At 46.5% G+C, this 26,266-nt stretch overlaps 1 protein-coding gene across 2 annotated transcripts in view; it reads right to left on the bottom strand.

The window, feature by feature from the left end:
* The window catches only part of PCSK6 (proprotein convertase subtilisin/kexin type 6), a 157,804-nt gene extending 132,862 nt beyond the window's left edge, over positions 1-24,942 (bottom strand). The window contains exons 1-2 of one of the 2 annotated variants that reach the window (XM_021940917.2): positions 24,653-24,942; positions 5,237-5,341 (exon numbers count right to left, since the gene is read on the bottom strand). In XM_021940917.2, the coding sequence (XP_021796609.1) occupies positions 5,237-5,248 (12 nt within the window). In that variant the 5' untranslated portion in view covers positions 5,249-5,341; positions 24,653-24,942. The remainder of the gene's footprint in view (positions 1-5,236; positions 5,342-24,652) is intronic. The other variant, XM_031668291.1, reaches the window with a different exon arrangement.
* Between the last annotated feature and the right edge of the window lie 1,324 nt (positions 24,943-26,266).

Here is a 26,266-nt window from a genome sequence, read left to right as displayed (position 1 = left end):
CACATATCTTGCTTATGTGAACCAAATCTGTGGAACTTGAGATATGCTTCAGTAAGCATTGTCTACTGTTCTCTGGGTAGCTGCTGGACTTGTAAGGGAGTAAAAACAAATGGTATGTGGCCTTGGCCCTCGATAACTTCCTGTTGCATTGGCAAGAGATGGGCTTGTATGCTTTGAACTCCACGTTCCTCTCTCCCGATGCATCCGCAGAGCACGGTCAGTTCGCCTTCCCATCGCCTCTCCTCTGGTTCTGGAATACTGAACACCCTCCCAAGCCTGATGATCCAGGTCCCCCAGGAACCACCTGCAGCTCCCCTGCCGACTCTGTCTCTGTCCCTGACAGATCCCAAACAAACTGAACCAGTCATCATTCCCAACAAACACTGCTGTGTGCTCCTACTCCAGGGCCAGATCTAGAATACAAACACACTTCTGCTAGAAGAGCAGGCCAAGTCTGCAGCCTCTGAGCAGGCTTCCTGGTGGCAGGGATACTGGAGCCCAGAGGGGAAGGTGGGGAAGACAGCGACAACAGGGGAAGGTGGGGAGCCATCTGTGCAAAAGCTCTGCAGAGGGAAAAAGAGCGAAAGTCATCCAAGGAGGACTTTAAAGGCCAATGGTATCTGGGACTCAGGGGGCCACCGGAGACCAGAACAAGCAGGGTTTGGGAGGTGTAGATACAGCTTTGTGGCACCATCAGGCATGTATTTCAGAGGATCCCTCAGGAGCATGGGAGGTGACTGGCTGGGGCAAGGATGCCCATATGAGGCCAGCAAGGGGGGCGGTGCAGTGGTGCAGGCAAGAGATGACAGGAGCTGGGTCTAGGGCAGGAGACACAGGACATGGCAGGGCCGGGTTGTACAGGAGGTGGAGCAAGTGTAGCAGGGAAGGAGAGGTTACCGGCAGTGCAGTGAAATGTGGATGAGTGCTTCCCTCTGAGACAGACTTGGGTCAGAGACAGTGAGCTGGGTTTGGGACATATTGACTTTGAATTGTCTTTGAGACATCTAAGTGGAAGGGCAGAGCATTCAGGTGAAAGAGTAAAATGGTGTCTTTTAAGGTATATTTACACATTCAAACTTTTTACCAATTCCTAGTAGCCATGCCACTAGAACCAGCTGGGTGGTACTTAAAATGTGAACAGCCAGCTTGTCACTGTCAATCTATCACCGTCATGGGGGAGTAGTTCACCGTCCCCATGTGGGCAAATCCACTCGGCCCTGGGCAGCTGCCTGGCCCTGCCCTCAGTCCATTACACAGTTCATCAACCCCTGAGACCAATGTGGTCACTTACTGTCTATGTGCTCTTGTCAGGAACTTTCTGTTTGTTTGCACTTTGAATTGCTCTAGCACACAAAACTGTTAGATAAAATTCCATCTGTGGTTAATGGAAAGATCTACTTCAACATTGCATCACTGCTGGAAGGAAACCCGAGCTTTGATTAAACTCTGGGGGCAAAGTCCCATCCTACAAAACAGAATGCCTTCTCTGGTCCTTGCAATCATTTTGCAACTTCTAAACTTTAAAGCACTGAAATGAAGCATCAAACCGAAGCCTCCTATGGCCCTGTAAGGAGCCACCAAGGCTCCCTCTTTACATCTTTATCCTTCCATTTCCATCACCAATCTGGCTGAGATCTGTAGGGAAGGAAAGAGCTGAACCCAAGTCATCATGCTAAAATGTAAGGTCTGGAAGACACAGGCAGCAACGACTAAGTATAAGCCAGCTTGGAACATAATCAGAACAAGTAATTTTAAAAAAATTTGTGAGCCCCTTCAGTGATTGGTCGATGCTTCTGTAATATCCACCCTTCTCCAGACTTTTGGCAAAAGAACAAGTTAAAAACAAATGCTTTCAGTTTGCTTAAATGACAAGCCTTGGAAAAACCCAGCGACCGATAACTGCACACTGAGAACACTGGGGCTGTTCCTCCAAGGCTAGGGCTGAGTAACAAAGCCATCTGAGCAAAATGGCCCTTTTCAAAGATGGCAAGAAAAACATCAAGTAAAGGTAATTAAGAATGCAAGGAAAATGACTGTACCATTCTGGTACAGGATCAGTGCAAAGAAGATGCCTAATAAGTGTGCATGCACACACACGTGCTTAACAAAGTCCTGCTGTTGACCCCCGCTTGAGTTTTGTTTTGCTTTCACAAATGTACATTCTATCTGCTTTTATGTGACATGGGGTGGATTGTAAATTCCATCACTTATCAAAGCACTTTTATACAATAGGGACTGGAGCTAATTAAAATAAAATACCGTCTGCATTTGATTGAACTTTATCCTAAGCCCCATAACATTCATTTCCAGTTTGGTCATTTGAACACAATGGCGGCCTTGCATTCCGAAGTTTCTGAATAATATTAAATCATCTTTCCTTTTGTTAATAATATTAATTACACAGCTCTCCAGATGTGAAGGTATCACAACAATGCTTTGCCAATGTAGGAAAATGTTCCGATGCGCTGCAATAAAAGATAACACTAAATACTTATATAAAACAGCTAATTTCACCAAATATTTAATTGTAATGACTGGGTAGAGTAAATATTAGTCAGACTGACAGCTAATTGATTTGGTTTGCATTAAAGCTAGACAAATTTAAACAGAGGTGTTTCAGTGGCGATTCTGAATTCATAATTCGTTCGATGTCTGTGTGCTTTCCCCGGGGCTAACCATTTAATTAGAACTGTGAGAAACAATCAGCCAATCCTATGAAAGTTCCAGGAAGGCCTGGGATGCCCAGGCTGTTTACCTTTCTTCCTTTCTCCTTTCTTCTTTACTGGCAGGATGCATTGATAGCAGCCTTGCCAGCAGCTTATTAAGAAGCTCTGTGAAAAGGAGATTTTTACTTGAAAAAATTTAACTGCTATGGTAGCCTTTGCCTAGGAAGTCTCTATCCTTCCTTCTGCTGGCTTCAAGGAGACAACTAATGCCTGGGAATTCTTTACTCTCGGACCCAAACTGAATATAGGACTTTTAACACACCTCAAATGGGTCAATCAAGCAGCTCAGGTGCTGCAGAGAGGAGGCAGGTCCAGGGCATGGTGGCCCTCAAGCCCTCCACAGAGTCTGTCTCTGCTGCCTCAGCCTGCCTTGCTTATGCATGGGTCTTCCACCCCCATCTTCACTGAGGACTCAGCAGCACAGAGACCTGCTGGGAAGCTCTGCATCACTCAGGCACAGGGTCCGGCACTCAGCAGGTGCACCATTCATATTTTTGGGAGGAAGGGATGAGCAGTCAACCTGGGTACCTTTAAAAGTTTTAAAACAGTCACCAACAACAGAGGATGTAGTCAAAACACAGATTAAGTCTCCTATTTCGACGCTGCCTTAGTTCTAGCAATTAAGAATCTGCTTTATTAATTCTTGGAAGGCCTCATGGAAAGAAGACTAAGAAATCCACGGTCCCCGTCTCTTCTCAGAGCATGCCTATGAGAGGGGCTTCCTGCATGCAAACAGCTTGCTTTCGACGTAACTATCCGCGTGGTAGCAATTCAACAACTCAAAAGACTTCAGTTGAAGAATGAGGATGTTTCTTCACAAGGCAGATCAAGCGCTTGCTTAAAGTGAAAGTGTGGAGGGGTGCTGCATCGACCTCTTTTCTAGCTTAGAATTTCCTCCAAGATGACAGATGACAGTCTCTCAGCCTCACAGAACTCACGCTTCCTCCAGGATCAGCCTTTGCACCCTGTACAGAGGCCCCCTGCTGCTCAGTTTTCTACTGATCCACACTTCCCTAAGTGCCTCACTCTTTGGGAACGAACAACTACAATCTGGCTTTTTTCCTAGAGGATTAAATATACTGGCCCCTTTGAAAAACATTCCTTCATGTTCCATGGTGTAAGCACAAGTAGACATAATCTCACCCCCATGTGATGGGGTGAGATGGTGCATGTAAAGTGCCCAAGCACACAGTCATCCCTTAGTAAACAGTTAACTCCTTCCCTTGCTATGAAGGAATAATGGAATTAGCACAATGTTTTATATCTATCTCATTTGACTTATCCGTATCTATCTATCCATCCATTCATCCATCCATCCACCAATAAAACCAATCCAGAAATATATTCAAGACAAGTCTGCCTTTTCACAGCCCAGATCCATGGGTGAGCTCCATGAGGACCACTTCCTCCATGAGGACCAATCAAAACCCTCACCACGTGATGCCCCAGAGAAGGATAATTCAGGCACAGAGCCCAGAGATAGCGCATCTCTCCAACCAATCCCTGCTCAGTCAATATAAAAAGAGCCCTGATTGTCATTGAAGTAGGTGGGTTGGGGCAACACCAAGAACCCATTTTTCCATAAAAACTTTACTGTAAGTGTTTTCTGGAAATAGCTGAAATAGTATTGTGCACCGGTTAGGAAGCCCAAACAAACATCTAGCACATAAATTAACTTTTAAGAGAAGATGATTTCTGTGACCTAAAACTATGATTTACCAATGACCTCCGTTCCTTGTTGGGGCTGCTACTGCTTCTCAGGTGAACTTCATTTTCCTTCTCAGCACTCATCGCCCTGTGACATATCACATATCTTTCTATTTCCTGCTTTGTTTTCTGTCAGCCCCGCCGCCAGCTCCACGGGCCCTGGTGTGGACAGAGCCAGCCACGTGGCAGGTATTCCAAAAATACCGAATAATTGAATGCATCAGAGGCTCACTTGGCCATCTTAAATTTTTAATCTTGATAAATATCTGTTGATTGGTATTTGTCAAACCTTAATTTCAAGTCTATGCAGAAAGGAAATATAATTAACCACCCAATAAATATGGATTATACTACAATTTAAAATGTTAGCTTCTTTTCAAATCACATTTGTTTTAATCCTGAAGATCATGTGAATCTTTGAGGGAAAAAAGTCAGTTTTCAAATTCATAGTAACCATTAACATACATGTTATGGCAACCACAAATACATCCACCTGCCTGATCTCTAATTTCATTATTAAAATACTTGCTTGAATTGCTTAGAGTTTTTGTTTTATGGGTAAGATTCATATATGTATCTCCTGTAATTATTGTATTTTGTTGATTTTAGAATGCTGAGAGATCTTCACTCACATGATTGAGTTCAGATGGTCTGATATGTAGCTACACCTGTCTTGTTGTAGTTAAAGTGAATGTGGAAAACTCATGTCTATCCAGAATCACATTAAAATCCAGACTCTGCCATTTTTAGGACCATAGACCCAAACCCTCCAGCCCTTAGGAAAGCATTTTGACCATCTGTACCTGGGGGTCCATTCTGAGGAAGGTGTGAGGGCCTCTGCTACTCAAGGTCGATCTTTTAAAGGTTTTGCTGTGATAAAAATGGTAGTAATCTTCCAGGTTTCCAATCTGCAAGACAAGAAGCAGAATACCATCAATTAATAGTCTGACGAACAGCTTCCAAAATCTTCCACCCCACAAGAATCTCCCCCTTGTCTGAAGGGCTCATTCTCCCAGGGGAAACATACCCTCCACCGCACTGCTCCTCATATCTCTGGCATGTATGCAGTGTTTATAAACATGAAGGTGGATTTAGACACTCATTTTTAGATAAACAACACTAAGTCATATTTCCCATAGAGCACATACTCCACCACATCTCACGGTAAATTAATATCATTTAAAGTTTGGACTATCGTGGCCAAGTGTTTCAGACAGAAATGAATGTTCGTTTAGAGCCAAGCATCCCTGAAGTAGCTAAGTTGGTGTCAAGTCAGGTCTACACCAAAACATTCATTTATAAACAAATTCCATCCTCTCCACCCCATGGGTAAACTGAAATATCGAAGAATGAACACTCACTCTCAAGTGCAATGGGACAGCCAAAGAAAATACGTGGATCCATCTGCTTGGGGATTGTGAAAGGGTCAGACGAGAACATCTAAACCCCTGAGGTGTCCCAATTTTCTGCCAGGGGCAGTTTGTCAGGACAGATTTCAGCTTGAGGACAGGATGGAACCAACAGCAGCCCTGTGGCCCAGCCCCTGACCTTCAAGAAGGGCTGGCCCTCACTGTAGCACCAGCTAACCCTCACGTCTGACCAGGCTTGAGCATGGGGACATTATTATCGGAAGCCTGCTTCTTGGCTGTAGAGAGGTGCTAGTTGATCACCATCCTCCAAAAATGATTTTAAAATCAAGATGGACTGAATATCATATAGACTCTCAAGTTGATCTTCCCAGGCTAAACCATCCTAGTTTCTTTTCCAGCTTGATTAAAGGGTAAATTTAAGACTAATGGTCCTCTACAGCAGTTCTATATGATGATTACAAACATGGGTTTTGAGTCAGAACAATTTGGTCCAAACCCTCCCTACCTATCCACCAAGATTAGCCACATGACCTTGGGCAAAGATATTTGACTCACGGGAATCTCAATTCCTTATGTGTAAAATGGGGATAAAGGTACTTACCTTTAAAAGTTAAGTAGGACTAAAGTCTACCCGACTCACAACTCCTTGGCTGCTCCCACCTCATACATAGCCATTTAGTCTGCTATGGTCTGACCTCAACAGAGTTGACTGGCCCAGGGGGAGACCTGGAGGGACTTGGATACTGTGAGTGGCCATTTTCACATCTTTGCACAAGAAGATAAGGCAGGAGTGCAAGAGAAAGCTTCCGAGCCCCTTTACTACCCTTCAGTTCTCCTTTCCAGCAATCCTGGTAGCCTGGGTGTCTCCTGTTCTTGGGTTTAGGAGACACCACTTTGTTCTGAAATAAAGAACTCCCTTTTCTACTTCAGCTTGCTCCAGTGTGTTTCTGTTGCTTACAACCATAGAATATCAAATACTAAGATAGTCATGAGGAATAAATAAGAATCACCTATATAGAGCCTAGTTTAGTGCCTAGAACCTAGTGGGCATTCAACAAATGCTGGTGGTCCTGGGAGCTCTCTCTCTGGCTCCTCCACTCCCCTCTCTGGGTCTGGGATGCTTTAGATTTTAGCCAAATCCAGGTCTGCATCTAATTTGACCCCTTCCCTCTGGGTGACCTGGGCTTACCCTCTCTGTTTCCTTATGAGACTAACAACCACCACCCTGAAGGGTTGCTCCAAAATTTGAATGAGACAGGTATGTGTGAAAGAGCTAGCAGAGACCCAACAGGTAGGTAGTAAGTGCTCGATACACTGTTTCCTGCAATTCTGATTCTCACATTTTTCTGCCATCATAAACCTCATTATTTCTGCCCTATTTTTCTCACAAGCACTTTTATTTTTCTTCCTACATATAAGTCACCTTGCTCACTTCTTCAACAAAGTTAATTGCCACATGTGTCAAAAGGCTGCTCCTCACCCACTAGAGCTGTTATTTAGCAACAGAGGCAATCATGGAGTCTCAACTTGCAGCAGTGTTTAATCAACATGTTTGCTTATAAGCTGCCACCAACCCTGGGAGATATTACATAACTTTTGGTCTTTTAACTCTGGGCATTCAAGTCAATTCCGTCAGGGACATGGAGAAACTAAGAGTTGAATAAAACTTGCTGGCAAAGAAGCAGACTAATTACAGAACTGTTGACTCTTAGCAGGCCCATGTCAGGATGGCCCTGGAAGCCATTCAGGGCAGCACCTGGCCTTTGAACGGCTAAGCCAGGCTTGGGGCAGCCACCTTCCCCCTCAAAGGCCAGTCCCAAAGCCATCCAGCCCCCCGCCCCGGGGCAGCCATGACCATCCTTTGCAAAGGCCCCAGGGTCTGGGCTGATGTGAACTGTTCTCCATGAACGATCCAGGAAAGGCACAGACAGTCCCCAGAAAGCTGACCAGGCCAACCACCTCTGGAGGCAGCAGTGGCCAGAACTCCATTTGTTTGGACACTTATATCCTGCCTAGCATGAGAGCTGGGGGGATGGGGAGGGATGCTCCCACTGCAGGGGAGAAGGGGACACCAGCCAAGGCTGCTCTTGCAAAGCCAGCTGCAGAAGAAGCTGGAATCATGCAACATTTGTCCTTTGTGACTGGCTTATGTCATTCAGCATAATGTCCTCAAGTTTCATCAGTGTTGTACCATGTGTCAGAATTTCCTTCCTTTTTAAGGCTGACTAATCTTCCATTATCTGCATACCTCACATTTTGTTTATTCATTCATCTATTGACGGACATTTGGATTACTCCCACTTCTTGGCTACTGTGAATAATGCTGCTGTGTACAAATAACTGTTCATGTCCCTGCTTTCAATTCTTTTGGGTATATATCCACCTACTGTTTTTTGATAAATTTTCTTGGAACATAGCCACACCCACCCTTTCCCTGCTGTTCATGGCTGCCTTCCTACTACAATAGCAGAGTCGAGTAGTTGCAACAGAGATCCTAGAGCCCATGAGGATAAAATAGTTATGTGAACTTTGAAAAAGAAAAGGTTGCCAGCCTGTGATGTACAGCATTTGCTGCTGAGAGTATCTGGGGAGTTCACCAAAGTCTCTGATGTCAAGCATGGGTTCTCTAGGTTGGGAAGTGGCGGTCCATACACTGAGTGACTCTGCTGATAAACAGGTGTGGCTGCAAGCCTAGACCTTCAGCATCTCATTGAGTCTCTGAGCCGTGCTTTTTCCATAAACCTCCTGTCAGATGCTCCAAGAGGCCCCATCCTTCTGTCTGACTCATGTGATCCTGCCCTCTGCTCTCCCCTCGAAACATTAGGCATCAGGTCAGGAGTGTGAGGTTTTCATCATGGGCAAAACCAGTGAAAGAACCAAGGGTGACACAGCAGGAGGCAGGGGCAGCTGCCCAGGAACACAGGCCCATTGAAAGTCTCCTCAGCCCAGATGATGCTGCATTTATGATACAGCCATCGCTGTCTCTCCTCCTCCCCACCCACCTAAGCCCTTCTAGGCTTCTCACCTGACCTACCACAGCAGGGTCCACCCCAGGTATGAGGAGGTCCTGCCCCTCCCCAATGAGGGAGGCTGTTCCTTCACAACTCTGGGTGCCTTCATGGGGAAGGGGGACAGGATTCGAGGCTGTGAGGCCCCCAGGCTCACACAGGGTCACCTGCGGGGATGTGGCCACTGGCCTGGTTCAACATGAAGGACACCTGGCTGCCCTCTGGCCCTGACTCACAGATTAGGGTGTGAGAAGGACCCACAGAGATGTCCTCATTTCACAGATGAGTAGACTGAGGCCCAGGGAGGTTAAGACTATGTCACACTGTGGGGCTCCCAGTTCCTAAACCACCAGCCTCCCCGTTCTGCTCATAGACAAGCAGGTGACAAAATGTGATACTAAATGACATATAGATACACAAGTAGGGTTTAAAATGATTGCCACACTTTCAGGACCTCTTCAGGGTCAAATGGACAGGGCTGGACTCAGGAAGGGGGCAGCCTAAAGACAAAATTCCAAATAATCTTCCAGGGAAAATGAGGTTCTTTTTTAATCTGGCATTTGCCCTGATGGCAGGTGTTCCTCCCTGCTCAGCAGCCTGGACATCCTGGGTGGCTGCTGCTTGGCTGTGGCCTCGGACACTGTCCACACCAGGCGCTGGCTCTGCTCCTGTGCTCACAGCTAATTGACTATGCACCACTTCTCCAGCCAGTGCCTGAGCAGCTGCCTTTATAATCAGGAGTGGTGGCTTCCACAGATTGTCACTATTGGAGGGTCCTGGCAGCCTCCTCCTTCCCTTGATTATAGATGAGAGGCGCTGCCTCCACCATCCCAGGCTACTTCCCAGTCCTGCTCAGCCCCGTGTCCTCCCCTGACCTCCATCTGCTCTTCATCAATGAATCTGACTGCTAGTCTGCAAGGCATTGTTTTTTTAATGTCATAACATGAAATTTAAATATGTTCTTGTTCTCTTTCGTGCCCATGATATATTCACAATGAATTAATTAGAGCCCGTCTCGTGCACCATTCAAGAAAATAAACAATTTGCTGAATACAGGATGCTCATGTTTCTTTACTCAACATTGATAGGTGATTACATGCATTACTTGATAAAACTGGTAACATCGTTAAAACATCATTACAAACCTTGCTAAATGTTCTTGACCAGAACAATGGGAGAAATGAGATCAAAGAACTCACAGTGAAGAGAGTTTAATGTAGTGTAATCCTCTTTAACAAGATGATCTGACATTTAAGAAAACATAGGTAATATGTATACATGACACAAAATATGGAAGGTACAAAAGGGTACAGAGTTAGTAGGGAACAGCAATCCCCCCTCCTTCACCGGTCCCCCAGCCAGGGTTCCTCACTGTTGCTGAGTGCTCCTGGCTCATTACAAGAACAGCTGATGCTTGCCGGGCACACGCCCCACTTCAGGCAGCAAGCTTGGAGTTCAGATGAATGAATAAGTTTGATTTGCATAACAACTGTAAGGGGTAGATGTTATGACTGTCCTCATCTTACATGTGGGGAAACTGAGGCACAGAGCAGTGAAATTGTTCAAGATTCATTTAGTCAATGAATAGTCAGGATTCTTCACTGTTGAATCTTCTGCCTCTTGGCACAGTTAAGACTGTTAGTTGCCATGGGGGATTTCAGGCACCTTGGTCCTTGTCCTTTGCAGCAGGTTCTTTCCCAGAGAACCAGTACCCTCAGCATGTATGCACTTTCCTTCATTTCAATAAGGAAGTCATGGGAGATCTATATTACGTTTCATGTACACATTATTCCATTGTGTCCGTAAATGAGTATGTGTGCATGTGTGGATGTATAGAACGTGTGAGTGTTGTACACACGTGTACACATATGCAGATGTGTGTGTGTGTGCGTATGTATATGGATGTGCAAGTGTTTGTATACAGATGTATATATATGTATACAGTCATGCCTCGGCATCAGTGAGGGACTGGTTCCAGGCCACCCTGCAGATACCAAAAATTGACAAACGCTCAAGTCTCCGATATAAAATGGCATCATATTTGCATACAACCTACACACATCCTCCAATACTTTAAATCATCTTTAGTCTACTTATAATACCTAATACAATGCAAATGCTATGGAAATAGTTGTTATACTATATTGCTTAGGGAAAAATGACAAGAAAATAGTTTATACATCCACCATACATTTTTTTTCATGTTTTTGACCTGAGGTTGGTTGAATGTATAGATGTGGAACCCATGAATAAAGAGAGCCAACTGCATATGTATTCAGGGGTGTGTGTGTGTGTTTGTGTATATACATGTGTATATACATATCCAGGTGTGTGTGTTTATGTAAGGTTCATAAACAAATGACTGTGAAACATACCAGGTGAGTCCTTGGTTTTCCCACAGTTCTCACATCCAAGTGAGCATCCTGGGGCCACTGCTGGGTTGCCCTAACTCAGAACCCCAGATCTCTGGCTCACCACCTTGGTACATGTCAGATTCACCCGAGTAGCCTAAGCAACCCCATGTGGGTGTGGGCTTGGCTCCAGATGGATGTTCTGGTTCCAGAGGTCTGAACAGCCACTGGGCAGGTGGGTTCTGAAACTCCCCCACGAGAGAAGCTGAGCTGTATCCAGGAACTGTATCAGATACCGAGAAGGCAGGCCCAGAAGGCTGTTTCTTCATTTCCTGCCAGCCAATCCCGGGTCCTTCCAGGCTCAGCTCAGCATCATCTCCTCTGGGGAGCCCCTCCCACCCAAGTGGGTTCTAAGCACGTTGCCCCATAATGGCTGAGTCCTCCAGGGGCTGGGCCAGATCCGCACCATCTTTATCCACTGGCTCCTGGCAGGACCCCTAGGTCAGCACATAACTTCCACCACACTAGAGCAGAATCAACAACACTGTGCACCCTCGCCATCCTGCACCCCAAACCTTTCCTCTTGAGGCATTCCTTGTCTTGGTAAAAGCCACCACCAAACCTTCCCAAAGTGGGCTCTTACATGGCTCCCAAACCCGCTCCCCGTGTCGCACCAGCCCTACTGCAGGCAGCCCCATCCCTCTGCTTGGACCCTTGCTGGCCTCTTAGTCTCTCCCGTACCACTGCACTGACATTCCCACCCTGATTCCTTCTTGTCTCAGAGGGTACATGACCAGCCAGGACCCCTCTCCAGCCACAGACCTGGCCCTGCCCACACTGTCCTCTTTCGTCCAGTGTAAGAGGCCCTGCCCTCACTCACTGTTTCATGTTCCTGTGCTTGCTCAAGTCCCCTCACACCTACAAGACTAACTCCTACTCTGCTTTTAACCATCACCTCGGCTGTCACTGACTCCAGGAAGCCCTCCCAGACCCCCAGGCCCTGTCTGCCCAGACATGGCTATCACACCCTTCATCCTCCCTCCCTCCACCATAAGCCTTCAAGAGCAGGAGCTACACTGTCTGTCAATCCTTGGGGCCTGGTTGTGTCTGGAACACAGAGGAGCTTGAAATCTGCCTGGTGAAACGAACAGACTTCTGTCTCCAAATGACACTGCGAGGATACACAGGTCTCCCCCCATCCCACCTGTGTCCAGCTGTCCAGTGAGGCCCCACGTCCAGAGGTGGGGTGAACGTGCCCCCAGTGCCCTCTGGCCCAGGCTCTGCTATCCTGTCTTTAAGCTCTCTCTCAGTCCCTGTCCCAGGACAGCACTGAGGTTGGGAGGAGGCTAAGGAACCAGGCAGACCACCTGCCGGCTGTATGGTCTGGGCAAGACCCCCACTGGCCTCTCTGGTCTGAGGACTTGAGGTAGGCAAGGCCTTCAACTGGCACTCCCTTCAACTGGCCAGTGCCCTTCATTCATGGCATGCACCAGCCATGAGAAGAACTCTTGGGCACAGGTGTGGACGAGCAAAAGCGGCTTGTAGGGTCACATAAGGGAGGGGTAGGAACCCGCACGAGAGAACAGGCCTGGCCTGAGGTTTACAGAAAGGGCCTCCCCCATCATGTCTTTTCTTTAAATGCGAGTGTAGCTGGCTTCAAACAAGATCTCAGTGGGTGCTGCAAGCTCGCGTTCACTCTGCCAGAAAAGACTTAATGTTTTTTGAAGATCCTGAGGCATGGAGGAGGAAAGCCCAATCTACTCTAGTATGTTTAATTTGCAGCAAAGTCATCGAGAAGCATGCCGAATCTACCCCAAATGACATCAAATAGTTCCAAAGGTCCATCCGCCCACTCAGCTCTCCAACGGACGTGACTGCAGACACAGGTGCAGTTCATAGCCCTTGAGCAGGCTGCATTGTTGGTAGGGATGGGCTGGCTAAGTGCATACTTTGGTAAGTCTGCAAAAACCCCACCCCACCTCCCCAGGCCAGCCCAGCCAAACCCTGCCACACAGGAACAGCTGATAAGCAGCCACGGAATGTCTCAATTCAAGGCCTCAGTGATGAATGGACTGTAGATGAGGCTTCTGACTTTGAAAAAAAAAAAAACTGTACTTTATCACTCCCAAAGCCTGCCCTTGGCTGGAAACAGATGTTCCAAGCCCCGTCCGCTCTGCAGCTGCAGCGTGCCTGCTTCCGGAGCCGCTTGTCTGTCTTCAGGGCCGGCATCTGCCGAGGGCCTTGGCTTTGTGGAAAGAGTCTATGTCTAAAAGTCATGGTCGTCTGAGTTCAGTTATATAATGTTATTGATCCCAGTTGGTTCGCTTAAGAAAAACACAACTAATTAGACTCTATAAAAACCTACACACTAAATTAATTCTGTATTGCTCTAGTGACTTCCGCCTGAAAAAAACATTATAAATATAGATGACCACTGGACCTATATTTAGCCAGCACTGGGTTACCTGGCATTTATAATTAAGGAAGTCCAGAGAGAGAGAGAATGGACATTTTGTTGTTATTTCTTAAAGCGTTTTTTAAAAACTGCTTCCCATTTCAGTCACATATACACATAGCAACATTCTGTTATTGCAATAATTACAATCCTGACCCAAGTTAAGATGATTGCACAATTTCCCAGTCTCCTAAAATTACTTTCTTCAACACATATCCACCCAAACTATGCAATTAAGCTGCTCAACATCCTAAAAATTCCTGAGAAATCATTAATTTTTACTTAGCAAACTTCATTTTTCTCTTCCCTTAAGTCGCCAAACCAAATGGTCTGGCTTCGGATGAGAACGCTTAATTTCTACATGTGGCCTCAGCCTACATTTTCAATGTCTACAAAGAGCTACCTGAAAAAACTCTACAATCCTTACTTTGAATATCTCCATTTTAAATCATTTCCTGGTCAAAGGTTTCTTTATGACCGTCTAGAATTAGTTGTTTTACCAGATTCCTAAATCCAATGCCTCTTGAGTATTCATTTTTGCTTGGTTTTGTTTTAATTTAAAAATAAACTGTAAAACTCTTCTTTTTCCTGAAAAATCCCATTCTAAAGCCATCATATGGGGAAGAACATGGTGTGTGCGGGGTAGGAAGATCTGGGGTGGCCTGGAACAAGGCATGGCTGGAACTCAGAAGGTGAGGAGGGAGCCCACACTGGGGAAAGTGGAATCGGAGCCCATGGGGCCTATGGGTGGGAACAGGCTACTCTAGATGTCAGAGTCCAGGCAAATAACCAGGGTGTCCGCTCAGGGAAAGTGAAGACAGGACATGGCAGATTGGTTACCCACAGGGGACAGACGGAATATGTTACTACATCAGGGGCCATTACAATTGGTAAGAGACCAATGGTAATTCCCTGGTGTCTGTGGCTGCACTGCACAGTTCTGCAGAGACAGTCCTTGTTTATGCGAAGGACAAACTGGAGCACTGGGGCTGATGGGGCCGGGGTCACTAGTTTCTCCGCACTGGGTCAGACCAGCTTTGCCCTGTGCATTCAATTTTTCTGTAAGTCTGTGATAGTTTCAAAAAATTGTAAAAGAAATTTTTAATTGTAATAAAACAAGGTAACCAGACCTTTTAGCCCCTTTCCCAAATAAAGCTTAAAGAATATATGGTCTAAACTGAAGACAAAAGCTCTTTCATGCTGAGAAGCAGTGACAGACTGCTTCTCAGAGCTGCACCATTCCTTCCTCCCATCAAAGCAGGGCCCATGGGATCCAGGAATTATTTTGTAAAACAGACAGAAAGAAAATGAGGTGTATTTCAAGGGCAGGTGACCTCTGGGGTAGGGAGGCTGCTTGAGGCCTGGCCCTGCCCCATGTTCCCAGGGCCCATACTTCACCCCCAGGCAGAGCATATGCCCCTGCTCCCCGCGGGCTGCCCCTGTGCAGCTGATGTGTTAGTAGGAATGGATTTGAGCCACATCTCCCTGCTGCCCGCTAACTTCCCTGTGCCATGTATGGTCTCTCTAGTTGGGTGAGGTACCCCCGATGCCATCAGGGCCCAGCCTGGGACCCCACGGTAGGGAAGAGGTGAGTCTGTGGAGACTCCAGGAAGCCAGAAGTGCAAGATCTCCTGAACTCCTCCAGAGAAGCCAGCATTCGGATCTGACATGCGCTCTCCCGAGTTTTTAATAATGGCAACGCATTGTACATGTTACCACTACTCTGTAGCCTGCCTAAAACATGCCTGCAGGGTACAGGCAGCCTGTCGTCCTAGAAAGTGGGGATGGAGACATTTGGTTCAGCCTTTCCCAACTTGAGGAGGCCCACTGTTTACTTTTTTCTTTCTGAATATGCGAGAAGTAGGGGGTGCCTTATCCTCAAGAAAGTCTGATCTAGAGAATTCGCCAGGGGAGAGAGGCTCCGGTACAAGTCCACGTCTGCTCTCAGCACAGAGCAGCTCTGCTCCTGAAGAGTGGACTGTGTCTGTGACCTTGAGCACCAATGGCTGTGCACAGCACACCTGGGCAGTCTGCTTACATCATGGATCAGAGAACAAAGCTACACTGAGCACCCAAGGCAGTCAGGGGGAGCCCATCTGGCTCCTGCCAGTCCCCGTCCTGGGCTCCCCAGAAAGAAGGGTCAGTGCTGGGCTGCAGCTCACGGCTACTTAACCAAGGAAGGTCATGTTGGAGGAGGCTACAAGCTTTTTTAAAATAAGATTTTGTCTTTATGAAATAAATGTTGGAAATTCAAATTTTTAATATCTAAAACACCATCACTTGAGAGCAGTTATCCCAAGGGAAATCAAAAGGAATTTTAGAAAAACTAATCTTCAAATTTTTCACTTAAAAATATATACTCCCTGTGGCTGAAAGATGTGAAAACAGGGTTCTGAACAGATAGCTGCATACCTGTGTTCATAGTAGCATTTTCCACAAAAGCCAAGGGGTGGGAGTGACCCAGGTGTCTGTGACTGGTTGAGTGGATTAACAAAACCTGGCATGGACACACAATGGAATATGGTTCAGCCTAAAAAAGGGAGGAAACTCTGGTGCGTGCTACAACACAGATGAGCCTTGAGGACACCATGCTCAGTGAAATGTGCCAGGCACTAAGGATGCATACTGAATGATTCTCCCTGTTTGCGGTACCTGGAATGGTCAAATTCATAGAGACAGAATGCAGATGCCAGCGGCTGTGGGGGAGCGAGGAGTGGGGAGTTGGTGTGTAAAGGGTACAGAGTTTCAGGCTGGGCACGGTGGCTTCTGCATGTAATTCCAGCACTTTGGGAGGCCGAGGCGGGCAGATCACCTGAGGTCAGGAGTTCGAGACCAGCCTGGCCAACATGGTGAAACCCCGCCTCTACTAAAAATACAAAAATTAGCCGGGAATGGAGGCGTGCGCCTGTAATCCCACCTATTCAGGAGGCTGAGGCAGGAGAATTGCTTGAACCTGGGAGGCGGGGGTTGCAGTGAGCCAAGATCATACCAGTGCACTCCAGCCTGGGCAACAGAGTGAGACTCCATCTCAAAAAATGAATGAATGAATGAATGAATGAATAAATAAATAAATAAATAAGTACAGAGTTTCAGTCTGAGAAAATGAAAAAGTTCTGGAGATGGACAGTGGTGATGGTTGCATAACAATGCAAACATACTAAATGCCTCAAACTATACACTTACAAACAGATAAGATGACATATTTTCTATTATGTGTATTTGACAATAGCAAACAAACAAACAAAAAACCGTACCCTGCATTCTGTCCCCACCTACATTCTGTCACTCAGGATGCTGGGACCATGGCTCCAGTGTGCCAGCAGCATCTGGAGGCCTGACAGGGAGAAGGCATAGCCAACTCCAAGGCATAGCCAAGCACGGCAGTGCTGCCCAGCTGTGATTATTAACAGCTCTTAGCTCCAGGCAGTGCTTCCCATCCTTGGCCCCTCTCTATTGTGTGGTTTCCCTTAAAGAGAACAAGGACACAGGAAGGAGGTGGCGATGATCTCAGGGACAGCCAGAGTCACCTGACCGGGACTGACAGTCATGGGTGGTGAGAGTGTCAGCCAAATACCATGCAAGCTCAGCTTCCTTTTATCCTGGAGCCTATCCCAAGTGATGGCTTCGAAGACCTGCTGACCAGGTGGCACAGGGACCAAGCTCCTATGCTGACCTCGTGACAGCTTGCCCTGCTGAGATCGGCAGCTCCCAGTGCATGAAGATACAGAAAACTTTCATCCAGCTGCATCAATGCCCCAACTCAATAACACCAATTAAAAACAGGCGTAGAGAAACATGCACTGTCATTCTGCTTCTGTGACTCAACCCCACGCTGGTAATTAAAAATGAAGAAGCTACTGATGAGGCAGCTGTCATGATTTCACCAAAATACAACTGAGGGACACCCTTTCCCAGTTGCAAAACGTATCTTGGCTTGCAAACTAAAAATACACTTTGTGCAATTTTCATACAGCTCTTTTAAAATGGCATTTTGGACTTTTCCTGCAAGCTGTGTGCTAAGAAGTCAGGGGACCAGGTCCCAGCCCATCTCTGCACCCTTGCTGGCCCCAGTTTCTACTCTATCAGGGGAGGCGCTACATTGCCTTTTCTCTCCATCCCATTTGCACTAACATCTGTGGCTTATGGAATATTTGCCAACAAATGATTTCAACAGAACTTGCATACTCAAAGTAAAACATCAGCCGCACTAATTTACAGATGAGAAGTAATTGCTTGAAAGGAGGGTAGGAGAAGACGGATCATCCTATTCCAGGGATGGAAGGATGGATGGTCCCCTCCATGGCTGATTCAGTAAGACTACACGTAACAGCATCTTATAAACAGGGACTTGGTGAAGACTCACCCACAGTGACGAGACTCTGTGCAGTCACTGTCCGTGCATTTATCAATGGTGACGCCCACCCTGACTCCTGGGCAGCTCCAACCATTCCTTCCTCTTCTGTCTGGAACCTATGTCCTTGTTTTCTCAAGCCACTGCAGGTCTCCAGAGGCGTCTGTCCATTCCCTCATTCCTTCCCTCAACAAGTATCTGGGCAGCTGCTCGAGTCACGTATTTTAGACATGAGGGACCCAGAAGGGCCCACATGGGCCTAGGGCCTGGATCCAGGGGAGAGGCTGATAGGAGCGAGTATGACACAGCAAGATGAAGCAGGCACATAGGAAGCCACTTTGCCTACCAGACTGTCAGAGGGCATAACAAAGAATTGCAATCTGCCAGATGTACCCCTAGATAAAAACAGGGACCTGCATTTTTAGAGACTGGAGTCCTAGCAGTGGAGAGAACATCTTCTCTACTCACCTTTCAAGGCAAGAGGGAACCAGGGAGAGAAAGGGGGAATACACAAGATGAGGGTCAAAGGGAGGCAAGGAGGTAGCAATGAAGGGACCCCAGGCCTCGCCTTGTATAACCAAGCACACTCCAGAGGGAGTATCAAGATCTCAACTCGGGCCAGGCACAGTTTACATGCCTGTAATCCCAGTACTTTGGGAGGCCAAGGTGGGCAGATCACCTGGGGTCAGGAGTTCGAGACCAGCCTGGCCAACATGGTGAAACCCCGTCTCTACCAAAAACATAAAAAATTAGCCGGGTGTGGTGGCACACACCTGTAATCCCAGCTACTTGGGAGGCTGAGGCAGGAGAATCACTTGAACCAGGAGGCGGAGGTTGCAGTGAGCCGAGATCATGCCACTGCACTCTAGCCTGAGCAACAGAGTGAGATTCCATCCCCCCCGTCCCCCCCCCCCCCCCGAAAAAAATCTCAACTCAGCAGTTGAGATCTTGGGCCTTGGAGCCAGAGACTACCCAGATCTGAATCCCAACTCCTCTGTTTAAGTGAAAACAATCTCTGAGGAGCAAGTTCCTAAATTTCTCTTCAGCTTCCCTTTCCATGCATTGGGATTAGCAGCATTCCCCCTGCCCAAGGTTTCTAGGGGGATAAATGAGGCGTGATGCATATGGAATCTTGGCTCAGGGCCTGGCACACAGGGAACAGCTCCAGTCTCCCAGAGCACAGGCTGGTCAGCTGGCTTTTTTCACAGTATTTCTTAAAGAAAGTAACAAGGTGGCAGCTCACTTTGTGGGGGAAAATGGATTGCAATAAAGTTAGTTGCAAAGTTAGAGAAATCCCATTTGCCCTTTGATTTCAATTCTTAAAAATATATAGAGTATTTCTTTACCAGTGGCCCCTGTGTGGGGAAGATAATTGCATCTAGACAGAGCCATAAAGGGCCAAGGTAAACAATACAGGGTGCAGGGCAGGTGGGAGCTGAGGAGCTGTGCTGGGGACAGTCCACACACAGGCAGCCCTGGCCACCCCTCCGGGTGTGCAATACCACTCATGTCTGGCAATCCATTTTCTTGAAACTAACTTATCTCTTATCCATTTACTTTTACAAACTCTTAGAAAATGAGCCTGCACTATCTGTCCAATTCCAGACTGAAACATTTTTTAAGTCCAAAACTTCTGATTTTGTAAAACACATTCTGGCCTTACATCATCTCTTATGCTCACATTCCATCTGATGTTTGCTCACCCCCTACTAGAGTTGACATCTGGTGTCTCCAGTACCCTCCCAGACGGCTGCCCATGGTACATCCCTGCCAGAGGTGGAACTGGGTACAGCCATGTTTTAGGTGGCTTGCAACAAGGTGGTCAGACACACTCATCCTGCTCTCTCAGAGGGCTCGATGGCTGTTCTACTCATGCTGGGCTATCAGGCAAGACACAGTAAAGACCTATGTGGCTGTCATGTGCACTATCTCAGTTAATAACCAGCAAGTTCACTCAACTATTTCTGGGTGGGTGGGCACAGATCATGGTGATAGGAATGTGAAACCCAGCTCCAAGGCTGTGTGTTCTCTTTGCCCCAGTGGGTTTGAGTCTCTGCAGCAGACAGCACACATGTTGAAAGGGGTTTCTGCAAGGCTTTGAGCTGATGCACAAACCCAAATGCCGTAGAGACTCCAGCTGGGCAATGTGGCCCAGGCTATACACAGTCACTGGACCCCAGTATGACCCGGTTTCTTAGGAGGGCCCTTGGTATAGGCTCCGGCAAAGCTTCTGACTGTGGTTTGCTCACCATTTACAGACCATCGTCTGTCTCCAGGGACTGTGCCTCGCTCTCCCTTTCACCATGTGTCTTCCCTCCAAAGGAAACAGACCCCAGCACCCGAAGCGTGTCTGACAGTCCCAAAGGCTCCACATTCCCAGCAGATTGGCTCCTTGCTCCTTCCAAAGATTCCCATTCTGCTCTGTTTCTCCCCAGTGGCAACCACAGACACAAACTCTGTCAATCATTCACGCTCTCAGCGACGCGTCTAATTACTCACAATGCCACCTCTCTAACCTCTTTCTTGAATCCAGGCTAAATTTAGCAGTTTTGGGTATACCTCTGTCAGCTTCTACCTAATTCCTTCACATCCATCTTACTTGGAAAAAACAAACTGCCTTCCATTTCATTTAATGACCGCGACATCCCGCAAGCGTGCTGGATGGGCCTGGATTTTACTACTGACAGCTGTAGGACTGTGGTTCGCGAGCCATGTGTTCAGACAGAAGGGGTGGGTGTGTGTGCAGCTTCTCTCAGCCAAGGGAGAAAGGCCCAAACAGAAGACAAACCCTCTCCAGGTCACCTCTCCTCACCCAGCCTCACTGCTAGCTCAGCCCACTGAGCCCTTGGGAATCCCTATTTTATATATATACATATATTTTAAAGCCCCAAACAAGTGGGAAACTCCTGTGCACCTTTGATACTTCCTCACACACCCTTGGCTTAGCTGAAAGCCCCTCCGTGCCTGCACAGGGAATCATGTGTGTGCTGGCTTCCTCCACCCTGCTGCCCAGCTCTAAGTGTCCAGACTCTCCCTTTCACTTCCTAGAAACATCCTGGGTTGCACAATAAATTCTGTGGCCCAAGTAATCCTACCAGGAAAGGATGAATCCAGGCCCATCCAGCTCTCACGGCTTGCTCCGTGTCTCCTCTCCCTAAGTCCACACCACCTGCTGCCACCACTCCCGTGCCCCCCACATTCCTCACTGCACTGTCATTGGGCTCCCCCTCCTCCATCACCATTGTGCCATACCTCCCAGGTAACTGACTCTGCTAACACCCTGATTCCTGCCCTGTCCTCACCATCCCAGCAACTGTGAACACAGCCCCAGCCGGGCCCCTCACCGACACCCCTCCCTCACCCTGAAGCCTCTCACCCATGGTGACCTTGGTGGTTCCTGGTCCTCCAACCTCCTCAGTCCCTTTAGACAGTTGTTTCAACCATGCTCTCCTTAGAACCCTAGACAGCCCATGCTCCCACCTTCTGAAACATTTTTTTTTTTTTTTTTGAGACGGAGTCTTGCTCTGTCGCCTAGGCTGGAGTGCAGTGGCCAGATCTCAGCTCACTGCAAGCTCCGCCTCCTGGGTTCACGCCATTCTCCTGCCTTAGCCTCCCGAGTAGCTGGGACTACAGGCACCCGCCACCTCGCCCGGCTAGTTTTTTTTGTATTTTTTAGTAGAGACGGGGTTTCACCGTGTTAACCAGGATGGTCTCGATCTCCTGACCTCGTGATCTGCCCGTCTCGGCCTCCCAAAGTGCTGGGATTACAGGCTTGAGCCACCGCGCCCGGCCTCTGAAACATTTTTAAGTCACAAACTTCTGATGTTATAAAATGAGTTCAGGTGTTACATCATCTCTTAGATTCCCAGGTCTGTAAAGAAAAATTCACCTCGAGGGAGAGAGATGTGCATTAGGTTCTGTGAAATTCCATCTGATGTTTGCCACCCTCTCTCCCAGGCCCCACACTTAACTGAGGGCCACCACTATGTCCCTGTGAACTCTCACACAGGTCCCTCTCCTGCCCGGGAAGACCCCCCACGATGGCCTAGGCCTACCCAACCCCACCCCTCCATGTCCTCCTCTCTATGGGCTCTCTGTCGTCTCCCCTCAGAAAACTCTCTCGGGCCCCTCTTCTAAAGAGGGGACTTTCCCAGGGTCTCTGGTCCCTGCCCCATCATTTTCCTGTCCTCTGGCCCTCTTTCCAGATGCGATGCCACTCCCTGGCCTTCCTTCACCAGTATTATGCTGTCCCCTCTGCCCAGGCCCCCTGCCTATCTCCATCAAGCCAAATCTTCCTCACCCTCCAGGGCCAGCCCAAACACCTGCTCCTCTTAAATAAGTTCCCTGATTCCAGGGGCCATAAGGGACGGAGGGAGCAGAGGGCCACCTAGCCAAAAAGCCAATAGCAATGGAAAGGGTCTTAGCCACTCAGTCAAGAGGTGGAATCCAGCAGACTTAGAACTCCACACCCAGCAACAGAGAATAACATTTCTCTCTAGAGATATAGAACGTTTTCAAAGACTGACTCCAGTACCAGGACTTCAAGCACACCCTCCAAACGTCAAAGAACTGATTTCCAAGAAAGCATGGTCTCTGGCTGTAATGCAATTAAGTTGGAGGTCAACAGGGCAAAGAAAGATTTAAAATGCCACACATTTGGAAATTCACAAATACATGTTTATATAACTCATGGTAAAAGAAACCATCATAATTGGGATTAAAAAATACTTAGAATGGAATAATAATGAAAATACTATTTAGGACAACTCATGAGCATTAGTGGACATGACCCCGGAAAAGATGTGTGTAACCTGAGGTGTTCATAGTAAGAGAAATGCTGAAAATTCATAGGATTAAGCATCAAACTACAAAGTTAAAAGTTAGAAGAAGGTAATACAATTAGGACCAGAACTCTATAAAAGTAGAAAACAAATTTACAATAGAATTTAAAAAGCCAAATGCAGTTCTTTAAAAATCTGGCAATATAGCCAAACCCATGGCACCACTGATAAAGAAAAAAATTAAGGCCCAAAGGAATAAATAACATGGTAAGTGAAAAAAGGATGTAACCGCAGATCAAGCAGAGGTTTAAAAACAATAAGGAAACACTACCAATGCTGTTATACTCATAATTCTGAAAACACAGACCACATTAAAAAATTCCCAGAAAATTATAATTTATGAAACCACTAACTAAAAAACAAATACAGGACTTGTCAAACTTTCCACTAAAGAAACTGAAATAGTGCTTAAACCCCCATTTCCTTCACACAGAACAGGCCTAGACAGTTTTACAGGTAAGCTCTATCAAAATTTCAAGGTATAGACCATCCCAGTCTTAAGCAAGCTCTTCCAGAGAATAGAAAAAGCAAAATTGTATGAGGCCAGAATACTTTAATCCTAAAAACAGACAAGAACAGTATAAGAAAGGGAAACACTAGGTTCATTTTGCCCATGAATGTAGAAGCAAAACTTGTAACTAAAATGTCAGAAAACCAAATTCAGCAATGAGGAAGAAAGATAGTCTGCCATGACCATGGTGAGTTTATTCCAGAAATGCAAGGATATTTTAGCATTAGAAAGTCAGTAAGTGTAATTTTTACAGTAGCAGAATAAAGAAGACACAGGAAAAGCATTAGATAAAATTCAAAACCCATGTGATTTAAAACTGTTAGCAAATTAAAACAAGAAGGAAACTTTCTTAATTTGTTAAAAAGGCATTGACAAAAAAACAAAACAGCAAATACCAGTCTTAATGTGGAAACACTGAAAGCACTCCCTCTAAAAATCAAGAACAAGATAAGAATGCCCAAAATCAATGCTTTTATTCATCATTATACTGAAAGTTCTAGTCAACAACAGCCATGATAAATAAATAAGTGGCTTAAAGATTGATTAGGGAGAGACAAAACTACAATTATTCACAGATGATATGACTATCTACATAGAAAACCATATCAAATCTATGGTTTCCTATGGTTTACATAAAAAATAGACAAATTGTTGGAAGAAATAAGGGACTTTATTGAAAGGTGGCTGGATGTGAGACCGATCTAAAAAATCAACTGCATGTCTATATACCAGCAACAACTATTAGACACTTAAGGTACCTATACCTTTATCAGAGATGTGTAAGTTGTGTATATAGGAATTTACAAACTTTACTAATACTTAAAGGAGACCTAAATAAAGAGATACCATGCTCATGGATAGGAAGGTCCCACATGATAAAGATATATTAGATAGACAGATAGATAAATATATTAAATAAAATTTCACTCAAAATCCCGACAGTTTTTGTTTTGTGGAACTTGTCAAACTGATTCAAAGTTAATATGAAACAACAAAGGGCCAAGAATAGCCTAAAACTCCTGAAAAAGAATAAGACTTGCCCCACCACATATCAAGCCTTATTATGAAGATACAGTACTGAAGTCTGTGAGGCACTAGGTCAGAGACAGACAAGTTTAACTCATGGAACAGAAAAGGGAGACAAATCTGTGTGCAAATCTGGATGTTCTGTATGCAAATACAGAACTTGATTTATTGATAGAATATCAGTGTTGAAAGGAGGAACTAATCCACTGATGATGCTGGGAAAAGGTGGTTATTCATATGGGAAAAAAAGAAAATCCCTACTTCACATCAAACACAAAACAAAATTGAGCTAGATTAAATACTTACGTGTGAGAAGTAAAACTAAAACTTTTAGGAGGACGTCCGAGAGTGGGTTAGATATCTTCTGTTTGTCCCTCTAAATCCACTTTCCAATTTCCTCCACCTTGCTTTCGGCCTCAGGCACATGGTGATGGGGGCCCAAGTCGCAGAGAAAGGGCACCAGCTTACAGGGCAGCAGCCCCAGGAGCAGCCTGGGAAGGCTTTGTGCAGAGGAGGGCCGTTTCCTCCTACGTGTTGGGAGAGTTGCCTCTGCAGATGGTGGGTGAGAGTTCACTGCCAAAACCACTGTCTTTCCTGCCCACGGACGCTTCTTCCCCACCTTCCTAAAACCGTAAGAGACCTGGAGGTGTTGAACATCAGTGACTCTTTGACTCAGGAATCTTAAAAATCACACACATGGGGGCCTTCTGGTTGACTCCTTTGCCCTCTGGCTGTGGGTTGGTTTTGGAAACGGAAAACTGGGGGAGACGAGAGGTAGGTTGGGAGGAGGGTGAAATTGGTTTGTTTTCTCCCCTGCCCTCTTCTACAGAGTAACTTCTGGCTGGCTGTGTTTCTCCCTGAATATCACTGCTCTATCAAGGAGCCTTGTCAACACAACCTCTCCTTCCAGGTTCCATCAACATTCCCTCCCCTCTTCCTTTGGGGCCAAGGGTTGGAACAATTCTGCTGCTAACAGTTCCTGGTGGTTTCTCTGAACTCTGCGCATGGCTTGGGAACTGGTCTAGTAACCGTCCTCCAAGTGCTCTACTGTGTGTCCTATCTTTCCTGCTGAGACCTCCATTGATAAAGTAATTGTTGCTGAAAGTGGTCTTCAAATAGATCCTCACAATGGGATTCTGGGATTAGGTTGTTCATGTATTCTGGGAGCACTGGGATAGTTGCCTTTCTGGGTGTGAGTGTGTGTGTATGAATAAGGATAATCCACAGCATTTTGAATTATATGCAAAACCACAGCATTCATGATTATACATGATACTGGCAGTCACATCAAACGAAGTGCCAGGGAGTTGGGGTACGGGGTGCCCACTGGGAGAAGAGAGGGTGTGGTAATAGTGCCTACAAAAGTTGTGAGGTCAGGTAGATTCTTCTTATGTCCTTAGAGAGCATATATAAGGACATAATCTTATATATTAAGCATACATATAGAGAGCATATATAAGAAATTGAAAGCTATAAACATTCAACTACTAATACACAAGGAGAACCAGAAGGCCCCTATGGCAGCCCCAGGGTGTGATTTTTAAGATTCCTGAGTCAAAGAGGCATTGAGGCTCAACACCTCCAGGTCTCTTACAGTTTTAGGAAGGTGGGGAAGTAGTATCAGTGGGGCAGGGAAGACAGTGGTTTTGGCAGCAAACTCTCACCCACCATCTGCAGAGACAACTCTCCCAACACGTAGGAGGAAACGGCCCTCCTCTGCACAAAGCCTTCCCAGGCTGCTCCTAGGGCTGCTGCCTTTCAAGCTGGTGCCCTTTCTCCACAGACTCACCCACATCCTGCTCCACCTGGGCCCGTAAAACAAGACAGATCCCGAGGCACAGGAGCTGTGTCAGAAGGAGATGTCCACTGTGTGGGGGCAGGAGCCTGGCAGGTGGGTTCCAAGGGGGACAAAATGTAGGT

The sequence above is a fragment of the Papio anubis genome, chromosome 7 (genome assembly GCF_008728515.1).
Source record: "Papio anubis isolate 15944 chromosome 7, Panubis1.0, whole genome shotgun sequence".
Lineage (NCBI taxonomy): Eukaryota > Metazoa > Chordata > Mammalia > Primates > Cercopithecidae > Papio > Papio anubis.
Note: the sequence above shows the minus strand (reverse complement) of the source record. Positions and strands in the feature narration are given on the sequence as shown.